At 39.9% G+C, this 11,997-nt stretch overlaps 1 protein-coding gene across 3 annotated transcripts in view; it reads left to right on the top strand.

Annotated features, from left to right (window-relative positions):
• The first annotated feature begins 68 nt into the window (after positions 1-68).
• The window catches only part of HDAC3 (histone deacetylase 3), a 74,579-nt gene continuing 62,650 nt past the window's right edge, over positions 69-11,997 (top strand). Inside the window, exons 1-3 of one of the 3 annotated variants that reach the window (XM_029583283.1) lie at positions 69-307; positions 7,491-7,573; positions 11,209-11,351. In XM_029583283.1, the coding sequence (XP_029439143.1) occupies positions 253-307; positions 7,491-7,573; positions 11,209-11,351 (281 nt within the window). In that variant the 5' untranslated portion in view covers positions 69-252. The remainder of the gene's footprint in view (positions 308-7,490; positions 7,574-11,208; positions 11,352-11,997) is intronic. The other 2 variants (XM_029583281.1, XM_029583282.1) reach the window with 2 other exon arrangements.

The raw sequence follows: 11,997 nt of genomic DNA, 5'->3' as shown, positions 1-11,997 counted from the left end.
CTCTCGCCCCACAAGCAGTCGCGTCCCCTCATTCCGGCCCGGCCCGTGATCCAAGACGTCACTGCGTATGGCGTCTGAGGTTTACGTGCAGCGCGTTGACGTAATACGCAGGATGTCGTGACGCCTCGGGGATGGCGGTCGGCGGATCTGAGGTTGAGGAGTAGGCCGGCAGGCAGCGCTTGCTGCTCGGCCGCGAGTTCCAGGAGAGCGCGGGGCCCTCTGCCCTCTCCCCGCGGGGGGGAGGGGACTGCCATGGCCAAGACGGTGGCTTATTTCTATGACCCGGACGTGGGGAACTTTCACTACGGTGAGTGACGGGGCGGCGAGGTGTACCGGAGGGATGGGGCTTGCCAGGTCCCAGGGGCCACCGTTAGAGCGCAGGCTGTACCCCCCCCCCCACGCAGACCGGCCCCATGGGATGGCAGTGCCCTAAGGCTGTACCTGGGCAGCTTTGAAAATCACAGCATTATCCCCTCATTTTTAAACCCAGAGTTATGACAACCGCTTGAAAGGGGAGCACAGCCACCAGTCTCCCTAAGCAGTGAGAGGTGGGGATTTTGTTAAAAGTCAAAACATGTACCAAATGTAATTTTCCTAGGGTGTCTGAAGAATGAATGATTGAATGTGACTGAGTTGCTAATGCACTCTTTCCTGGGACTTTCAGAACTAAGAGAGTCTAAACATCTTTACGTTTGGGGTATGTTGGCGATTTCGGACAATTGCAGGCCAGGTCTGGAAAACTTGAAGGCTAATTCTAATGAATGAATCAGTTTGCTGAACATAAGGTGCATGAATTGTCAGGGCTTTTTTTTTATTTTTTAAATCATATGGGGTAAGAAAATTTATTCACTGGCAATTTTAGAATTCTTTATCAGCAAATCGCCCTTCCAAGCAAACAAGTGCTCAATATCATTGGACATAGTATATATGATCTTTGTGATTACTATAGTCATTTCAAGGGGAAGGAAGTAGGAGTCATGATATGAGGCTCTAAGAGAAGACTGGAAAAATCCTGGGAACCAGATCCCTCTGGGAGCCTAAAAATTGGCACCTGGTTCCTAAAATTCAGAAGAACAAAAAAATAAAACCAAAGGAAAAGAAGCAAACAATATAAAATTAAACAAAAAAAAATAGATGATAAAATTAAGTCAAACTAATAAGCAAAATAGCAACAACCAAAAAAGGAAGGAAAAAGCTTTCCTGGCTCCTAAAACTTTGACTGGTATATACATTTTCTTGTTGATGTGCACTAATTAACCAAACCCCATGTTGCTTCTCCCAATCAGCTATATCTTCTTCAATCACATTTCATGTAAGTGTTCATAGCACCCTACTAGCCTGACTCACCCTACAGGGTTGGGGCTGTTAGGATAAATGCCAAAGTATTTGTGAAATACTGAAAGTTACTGGAAACAAAGGCAGCCTCATTGCTGGGTCTGTCTGGTTAGGCCAGTGTTTTCCAACTCTCTCCTGGAGGTACAGGATATCCATAATGAATATGCAAGAGAGATTTGCATACATTGGAAACCCAATGATTGCATATTTATTGTTGGAATCTTGAAAACCTGACAGGATAGGTGTGCCTCCAGGAGAGAATTGGAAAATAGAGGTTCACTCCTAATGGTAGCTATTTAAATCAGGCAGTGATAATAGAATCATGAACTGTATCTGTCTGATAGACTGAAACTAGAAGTCATAGAAACTCGGGCAATCAAGTAGCTGGGTCTGTCTTGTGGGCAACAAAGGGGATTTAGGAGGCTGGATATTTGGACAATATCCACAATAATATTGCTGGTTAGTTATATTCCAGAACTTTATGGTTAAGAAATCTTACAGGTGATCATAATCTGGTTGACAGCTGGGATGTATTTTTAGCAGGATGGACAGAATAACTTGTGCAAACTGGATGGTCTTTGCTCTCATCTGTTAGTATGTATTTTTATCTATACATGTGTCTCTTGGTTTCTCCAAGTTCAGTACTTGCTTATAAATTCCTTAAGCAGAGGCATGAGTTTTTTTCTGGAAAATATTGCAGATTTTTCCAATGCAAATGTTTTCTGAAAAAAATGTTTTATGCAAATGAAAAACTTTACTGTGCAAATTTTCCTGATGCTCTAAATAGGTTTGAGATCTGATTTAGCATTTTTATCATATATTTTTGGTAAAAAAATATTAATTTCCAACTTTATATTTCAAAGTTTTTCAAGTAGCCAATTAGCTGAACTGAAATATTTGGGGGAGGGGTAAAAATCAATGATGCTTACTGTGGTTTAAATATACAGAAACAGATTCAAAGCTTTATGTGGAAAGAAATTTATTTTATTGCAATACTTGTAAAATGCAAATAAAATACATAATAGGCAATGAAAAAAAAGTACATGCTAAGGAAAAAAAAGACTGGAAGCTGACACTCATTTTAGTACACCCAAGATATATCATAATTGTCCTATCATCTGTTTTAACAGTCTTTCACTGAAGTCATTGCAGCACCTCCATTTTCACTGTTCACTGTGGATGTTTTGTTTTTCAGAACATCCACAAAGAATATGTAGTAGAGAGGTATTTGCATACAATGGAGGCAGTGCATGCAAATATAACTAATGCATATTCATTGTGGATGACCTTAGAATCGGACCTGTTTGTGGCACTCCAAGACCAGAGTTGCCCATCTCTGAATTAGTGCCAATGATTGTCTAGGACTCTGCACTACTTATTAGTTTTTAATTTCAGGACCAGCCTGAGGCAAATCTGAACTACTTGAACCACATCTTTCGCTACATGATTTTTACCAGTGAATCTGTAGATAAGGGCAACTTATAATACTGCTGCTGCTTCACTAATTGTGTGTATGATGTATGTATGTATAGATATATAATACACTAACACAGACTGTCGCATAGGTGAAGTAGGCTGAAATCTGTATGCTGATGAAGTAGAATCATAAGAGTTGCTATTTGTGTTAGTTTGCTTTATACTCCATTTGTGGAATTAATTCATATTTGCTTATCTAAATTGCAAGTAATTTATATAAGTTAATAAAATATATATATACAGCATATATATTAATATTTTTTGTTCTTTGAGGGCAAATTCAGAATATTCTTGGTCATTTAGCTGGCCTTATACATGATTTATTTATTTATTTATTTATTCATAGCTTTTCTATACCGACTTTCCAATAACAGAATTACTGATCAATTTGGTTTACATTTTAAACTTTAACAGTGACAAGTAATTGTCTTACAATGAACAGGAAGAAATAACTTGGAAATAAATATATGGGGATTATAACATAGATACAATATATAAAGCCTAATGTAGGCATAGGCATAAAAACATAGGCGTGGAGTTGGGTATCGAATTTAGGACTGTCAGTAGGCTTGGGTATTGATTTTTTTTTTTTTTTTGGACTGCCAAGGATTTGAAATTGAATTGATGAGTTCTTTGGGGTATTATTTGTGTTATTCATTGGGGTATTCTTTGGGGTTCGAGGAATGTTTGGAGTTGAACTTGTCTCTTTCTTATATAGATCTCTTGTCGGTTGTTTGAAAACCTGAAGTTTTTAAGTAGTTCTCTTATAGATTGATTAAAAAAGACCTAAAGGGGACCTTGGCAGAGATAAATCCAGCAAGCTGAAATTATGGAAAAGCTTGGTGGAAGAGCCAAGTCTTAAGTCTTTTTTTGAAAACAATGGGGCATTGCACTGATTTGAGTTCAGGTGGGAGAGTATTCCAGAGTTTGGGGCCAGCTGTGGAGAATGCTCTTTTGCTTAACGCTGATTTCATTGGATGGATTTGGAGGTTGTTTCTGTAGGCTTGTCTCACTGGTCTAGTAGAGGTGTGCAGTTGTAAAGGGATTTTGAGCTCGAGTGGGGCCAGGTTGTGTAGTGCTTTGTGTATTGATGAAAGCACTTTGAAGAGCATTCTGAAGTTGACTGGTAACCAGTGTAGGTTTTTTAAAACGGGTGAGATGTGGTCTCTTTTGTTGGTCTTGGTTAGAATCCTTGCCGATGCGTTTTGCAACATCTGTAGTGGTTTTAAGGCGTTTGCGGGGAGGCCCATTAACAGAGAGTTGCAGTAATCAATTTTCGTGAGTATGATTGCTTGCAGAACCAGTCGGAAATCTTGAAAATGGAGGAATGGTCTAAGTCTTTTTAAGACTTGTAATTTGAAGAATCCGTCCTTTACTATATTATTGATGAGAGCTCTGTAATTCATTTGGTTATCAAGTATAACTCCATATATAACTAAAATATATATATAAAATATATATATAACTAAAATGAAACCAGCTTTCCACCCCACAGACATCTTACCTACTAAGACTCTTCTTACAATACGTTCTACAATAGCAAAACCTATTGCAAAGATTCTTAACAAATCCATCACCACAGGCATAGTTCCTTCTATACTTAAACATGCTATCATTACCCCAATGATAAAAAAATCTAACCTAGATTCATCTGATCCAGCAAACTTTCGACCAGTATCAAACCTACCCTTCCTCTCAAAGATTATGGAAAGAGTCATCAACAAACAACTAACTGATTATTTAGATGATCATCAAATACTCTTCCCATCCCAATATGGGTTCAGAAAGTACCACAGCACGGAAACACTTTTGATATCACTTTCTGAGGTGCTACTAAAAGCTTTAGATGCTGGCAAATCATACCTCATCGCCCTTCTTGATATATCAGCTGCTTTCGACACGGTAAACCACAACACCCTTATTACCCGTCTATCTGAAATAGGTATCTTGGGATCGGCTTTACTATGGTTTCAGTCATTCCTGAGCAATAGAACATACAGCGTTAGATGTGGACGAAGTGAATCCAAGCCAAGAAACCTCTCTCAAGGAGTCCCCCAAGGATCTTCTCTCTCCTCCACATTGTTCAATGTTTACCTTACACCTCTATGCCGGTTACTCTCTAAATTGGGTCTTCAACACTTCATCTACGCAGATGATGTTCAAATACTCATACCTATAACCAGCACAATCACAAATGCACTGAGTACCTGGAAGGTAGCTTTATTAGAAATTAAAACAATCCTCACAGACAACCAATTGGCTATAAATACCAATAAAACTGAACTTATCATAATCTCACCTCCAAAAAATACAATTCTGATCAACTCTGATATTTCTCAAAACAACTCCTCTATTTCACAACAAGTACGCAGCCTTGGTATCATCATTGACAGCAATCTCACGTTTAAAAAATTCATCGCGGACACGGTAAAAAATTGTTTCTTTAAGCTATACACTCTTAAACGTATTAAATCTCTATTATACCAATATGATTTCCGCACAGTCTTACAAGCAACTATTTTATCAAAAATTGATTACTGCAATGCTCTGTTACTGGGTCTACCTAAAGCCACCATTCAACCTTTGCAAATGCTGCAAAATGCAGCTGCCCGCATTATCACTGACACAAGCCGCCATGATCACATCACTCCAGCTCTTCAGTCTTTGCACTGGCTACCCGTGGCTTATAGGATAATTTATAAATCTATGTCGCTGATACACAAAGCCATTCAAAACAGAGAAATGCTCTGGTTCACAGATCAACTGCAATTCAAAATGTCTTCCCGCCCAACGAGATTCCAGAATTTAGCCAAACTAAATATCCCAGCACCCAATCTGACTAAACTCTCTAGTACAAAAGAACGATCTTTCATCATTGCTGGATCAACAATATGGAACACCATGCCCTCTGAATTACGCCAGGAACTCTGTCACAAAAAATTTAAACAAAACCTTAAAACCTGGCTATTTAAAAAAGCCTACTATCAATGATCTGTATCCTCAACTACTCTTCCTATCCGCCACAATCTCTCATATATTGCTTATATTCTTTTAATACATAGTTATATACTGTATTGTATTTGTTCAGTTACCATGTTAAATTGTAAAGCGCAATGCTGAATTACTGTTTGAATGTAAACCGAGGTGATGTTATTTACGTACCCCGGTATAGAAAAATCTATAAATAAAAATAATAAATAAAACTCCAAGATTTCTGACTTGTGGTGACAATGTTATTTGAGTGGAGAGGTTGGTGCTGGGAAGTGAGTAGGTTCCATCTTGAGAAATGAGTAGGTATTCTGTTTTGTTTTGATTAAGGATAAGATTTAGGCTTGTGAGTAAGTTGTTGATGGCTTGTTGGCATGTATTCCAGAAATCCAGGGTTTTTTGGAGAGATTCAGTGATTGGGATTAGAATCTGTACATCGTCTGCATATAAGTAGTGGATGAGATTTAGGTTAAGAAGGAGTTGGCAAAGTGGGAGGAGGTAAATATTGAATAATGTTGGTGATAGAGACGAGCCCTGTGGGACTCCCAAGTTGCAGGAGATTGGTTGAGATTCTTCCCTGTTGACCTTGACTTTATATTGTCTGTTCTTAAGGAACGATTTGAACCAGTTGAGGGCTGTATCTTTAATTCCAATATCTGAAAGACGATCTATTAATGTGTTATGATTGACCGTATCAAATGCTGCTGATAGGTCTAGGAGGATGAGAAGACACGGACATCTTTTTTCCAGATTCATTAATATGGAATCCGTTAAGGAGATTAGGAGGGTTTCTGTGCTTCTGGATTGGCGGAAACCAAATTGGGCTGGAGAGAGGATATTGTTGTCGATAGGTGTTAGATGAAGGACTCGGAGATAAACTATGACTGTTTAGTCTCACACCATGTAACAAGCCTATTTTATTATTGAGGAATGTCAGACCATCAACATACCATGGAACTAAATAATTGGGAAACAAATCTGGAATTCAGATTAATGCCACGATAGCAAGTTTATATAGTTGTGGGATTTAATGTTGAATGGCAGTTTTAGTATTTTATTTCTAATAATGTATTTACCAGAAAATACCATCCTATAGAAGCCATTGCTCAAATTTCAGGGGTGAACATTTGGAAGCCATAATAGCTTTGATCATCTACTTCTATACATCAAAGAATAAGACAAAACTGATGCATTCTTTTTTTTTTTCTGAATCAAAAACATCTGGAGTATTTCTTCTGTAAAATCACCTAAATAAGATTAGTGCACAAATTAATTTCCCTTGCCTCATCAGATATCAGTATCTACACTAATATCTTTATAAAAAAATACATTTCTAGGACTTGAAATACCATATATATACATATATAGGAATTTTATAAGAAATCAGAATAATAATGATGAGTGAATGACAGAGAGGGCTTTCACATGCTCTTGCATAGCGTTCAAAGAACTAGGGAGGGGAGCTAGGTCTGGGGTAGCATTTTGCTGAAGGACAGGACAAAGTTCAGTGGAAGTACTGTTGAAATGTTTTCCTTCCTATTACCAAAATGACTGGTTTAGGGCTTTGAAAGTTTTTATATACCGCTTCCCTGATCAAAAGGCCACTCAAAGCAGCGAACAAAGGTGCCAACAGGGCATAAACCAAATAGAAAATTAAAATACAATGTATTTGTTTTATCTTCATACCCTAGGCACTGGACACCCCATGAAGCCTCACCGCCTAGCTCTTACTCACAGTCTGGTTCTTCATTATGGTCTCTACAAGAAGATGATAGTAAGTCTGAATGTATACATGTTAGAATAAGGTAAAGCTTCTCAGAAAAGGTCTTACTTAAGCAGTATTGTTTGGACTAACATTGGGTACAAGATGAACTTTGTTTACAGTTCTTAATTACAAGAAGTTGGCTTCATAACCTGTGTTCACAAGAGGCCAACATGACTCCATAAATTCCAGAGAATTCCTTAAATCCCTATTCTTATCTAGTGAAGGATGGACTCCAACATTCCTCATCCTCCTTTTCACAATATTACCTTCTTTGCTTAAAGCCATAGCATTACATCAGTGGTAGGCAGTTTGTGTTTTGAAATATTTATATCTAGGTAAAGGGCAGTGACATAGCAAAATGAATATTTGTAAATACTGGATTACATGAACAATCAAATGGTTATAAAGAGACACAGATAGTTTGGCCCATTTCAGCAAAATATTGCGAATAATGGAATTACACAGATTGTTTTAGGAACAAGACAACGAAGAAAAAGAGTATTTCCACTTATCCCCTATTTATAGATTCAATTCTTGTTAGAGAGGAAATCTAGTTCTGAAGGAACCAAGAAGCTGGTCTCTCTTGGTATTATGCTAGAGCTGCCAGTTTATACATCCTGAAAAATCCCCTTTAAAAATGCTGTAAATCTGAAACAATTTTCCATTTCTTAGCATCCAGTCAGATGAATCCAGAACAAGTGAGTTATGCACCTCTACCAGCAGCTGGAAACAGAGCAAACTGATGACACAATATATATACCTCTGCAGTAACATCAGCCTGTCAGTATTCTCCATCTCCAGCAGATGGTGGACGTGCATCTCCCTACTGCGGATTGCTTCATTTAAAAAAAAAAAAAAAAAAAAAAAGGAGAATTAAGGAAAAAAAAATTTCCCCACTGTCTTGTGGTGATACCAAATGTTCCCTCCTCTAGTTGAGAATTCCTGAGGTGATTTTCCATGGTCCCTCAGATGAGTGCCTTGGTCTGGTAGCTGGTTTTTCAGCCGGCGAGGACTTAGCTGCTTAAGGTCTCAGTCCTTTCGTCTCCGATAGCCAAGAAGGGGCGTGGGTTTGAGTATTGGAACCTCCCGATCCTCCCAATGAAGGCTTGCTGACTCACCCCTGGGAATAGGAGATAGGGAAATGCCTCTTTCTCTTTTGTCAGAGGTGGCTCGAGATCACATCGGATCAATGGGTCCTGGAAATGATACGAGAAGGATATGTGCTGGAGTTTGGCAGTGTTCCTCAGGACATATTCATGGTGTCTCCCTGCCACTCATCACAGAAGAAGCAGGCAATAGAAACTACATTGGCAAGGCTCCTCAGTCTTTTGTTCACATCTTAAGAAAATTTATGAGTTGATATTCCATTTATTTCATTGTACCCAAGAAGGAGGGCTCCTTTCATCCCATCTTGGATCTCAAAGGTGTCAATCATCATCTGCGTGTGACACATTTTCACATGTAAACATTGCGTTCAGTAGTAATGGACGTATAGTCGGAGAACTTCTAATCCACATTTGTATCCAAGGCAATGGAAGATGAAAGTCATAAGGTGTGTCAGCAGAATTTGAACTCTGGCTTCCCTGGTTCTCAGCCTATTGCCCTAATATCTAGGCTATTCCTCCAGTAGTATAAGTGCTTGTCAAACATGATGGGAAAAAGCATTTAAACAACATAAATTCCAGCACAAAATCCAAGTGCAGAGTCCACGTATTTCATATCTGTTGTTTGTGCAGGTTGGCTCTGCAGGGAAAAATGTGTGAAGTTTAAATCATATCTTTGTGCCTGTGACCCTGGCACCAGGAATGCCTCTTTACTTGCACAGAGACTGGGCAATGTTCAGAAGGCCACTTTTCCAATGTCAATATGTATTTACCCATATTGTTGTCTTTATACCCCTTGACAATATCAGGTTAATTGTCTTTCAAGTTTAAGTATGTTAAGGGACAGATATTGGAGGGATATCAAGAGTGGAGCCTAAGGAAATGCAATCATTAAATGTCTTGAAAAATCAGCACAAATAGGTTTTGGGAGCTTGATAGACAGATGGCTCTGCTCATTTCCCTTTCCATGCTTGTCTGCTGTCTGATCTAGTGATGATGCACGAGGGAGCAAAGCCCAGCTCAGTATATTCGGGCCTTCACAGTGACTGCACTTCACTGGGTTTTGTATTTTACTCAATTAGTCACTACTATGAGCTGTTTCCCTAGACCAGAGCTTTCCAAACTTTTCATGTTGGTGACACACTTTTTAGACAAACATAATTTCGTGACACAGTAATTCAGTCTACCAGCAAACCAGAAGTTAAAGGTTAAACGAACAAAATGTATTTGAACAATTTATGTATGTTTCCTTAAATATATACATAAATAAAATGTTTCACAACACAACCTATCTCATAATAAATATTTGCAGGCTTCCACTTCCTCCAGGCTGATCTCGTACATTGTGAGATCAGCATAGAGAAAGTGCTACTCTTGCACATTCCCAAAGATTACATGTGCCAATCACTAAAAAGTAATTTTTTTTTTACCTTTGCTGTCTGATCTTAGTTTTCTAATCGGTTGGTCACAGGCTTTTTTTTCCACCTTTCCTTTCTTGTTTTTTTGCCAATTCCTTTTACAGGGTCTTTTTTTCTATTTCTTTTCTCTCCATCTGTCTTCCCTCAAACACACAATCAGGTTCTCATTCTCACACGCTATCTCACACATTCTCACACACACAGGCTCTCACTCACATGCAATCTCACACATCCACAGCTCTCACTCTCACATGCCTCTCTCTCATACATACATACATACTGTCTCTCTCGTGCACATGCTGTCTCGCTCTCTCACTCCTACATGCTCTCTTGCTCAAGCACAGGCTCTCACTGGCACATGCTGTCCCTCTGCACGGGTTGCCGAAGGATGGGCTCTTCAGAGGCCCTGATCTTCCCTGGCCGTGACATGGGATCTGCAGCGGCCCTGCTATCGGGTTTCCTCCTCTTCTCGGGCTGCCGCGACGTGGGATCCGCAGCGGCCCTGCTATCGGGTTTCCTCCTCTTCTCGGGCCGTCGCGACGTGGGATCCGCAACGGCCCATTAATGCTGCTCTTCTTCTGTACGCAGCAGATGCTCCTCTTCCTTCCTGCCCACGCGGCTCCGGCAACGTTTTTCTTCCAGGGCTGCACAGGCAGGAAGGAGGAGTGAACGTGACCCTTTTCTTCGGGCCGTGGTGATGTAAGCTCCACCACTGCCCGCCAATCTTCCTGCTATAGTTCCCTGATTCCGCCAGCCCTGTGGACCGGGCGACACACCTCCACACTACAGGCGACACACTAATGTGTCCCGACACACACTTTGGAAAGCTCTGCCCAAGACTCTGGTCATGTGCCAACCTTGTATATAAACACCTTTTGCTTTTCTAAATTCTGTCTTTTAAGTGTCACAAACTGGCCAGATTGCCACAATGTACACGACATTATGCGAGAAGTCAGAATTTTGCACATTTGAACTGAATTGATTGACCTGTAAATGTATTTAATCTGAAATCCTGGCATGCAGGGTTTTGTTTTTTTATTATTGCTTACCTCATTCTAAAATATTTCTTGGCAGTTGGAAATGGGTGGTAACTAATTCTGCTGGGTTTCTTTTCTTTTTGAAGGTTTTTAAACCCTACCAGGCTTCCCAGCATGACATGTGTCGCTTCCATTCAGAAGACTACATTGACTTTCTCCAGAGAGTGAGTCCTAACAACATGCAAGGTTTCACTAAAAGCTTGAATGCTTTCAACGTGGGGGATGACTGGTGAGTACCAGTTTTGGAAGCAGACCAGAGCCTGTTTCTTGTAACTTAGAAATGAAGCTCTAACTCTTGATGCAAAGAAGAATCCACTGAACCTTGGCGTTTAAAGCCTTACTTCGGAGCATGACTTCTTACCAGGATCACGTTTTTCTTACTTCAGGTTTTTGGCACCACTGTAGTAACTTTCTTCCTCTTAGTGTGCTGAGAATTTTGTCTTTTATATGTTAAAAATTGTATAGCGTTTTATATAGTAGGCTAAAACTTCCTGTCTGTAAGAAAGCATGACCTAATTGCATCCAGAAACCGTATTTCCTGTTCATACCCCAGATCAGTCCAGACAAGTGGGTTTTGTATCCCTAACAGCAGATGGGAGGCCGAGAATAAAAACTTTTCAGGCACAGCTAAATAACTGAGTGTGCCACCTGCACTCCCTCGGTATTTCTCTCTCCAGCAGATGGTAGACAGTTTTTGACAAAAAAAAAATAAGACAGGAGAAAACAATATCTGCCTTAAATGTTAAGCACCTTTGTGGACCGTCCCTCAGGTCGAGCCAGGGGAGCGGGGGCTTAGAGATCCCTGAGCTGCTTTAGCCCGCAGCACCCAGGGGACTGAAAACAAGGGATCCTGGTTTCCTCTGTCCATCTGAAGC

This window comes from Rhinatrema bivittatum, chromosome 18, assembly GCF_901001135.1.
Source record: "Rhinatrema bivittatum chromosome 18, aRhiBiv1.1, whole genome shotgun sequence".
NCBI classification, from domain to species: domain Eukaryota; kingdom Metazoa; phylum Chordata; class Amphibia; order Gymnophiona; family Rhinatrematidae; genus Rhinatrema; species Rhinatrema bivittatum.
The sequence above is the reverse complement of the archived record's forward strand: the minus strand, read 5'-3'. Positions and strand labels throughout refer to the sequence as shown.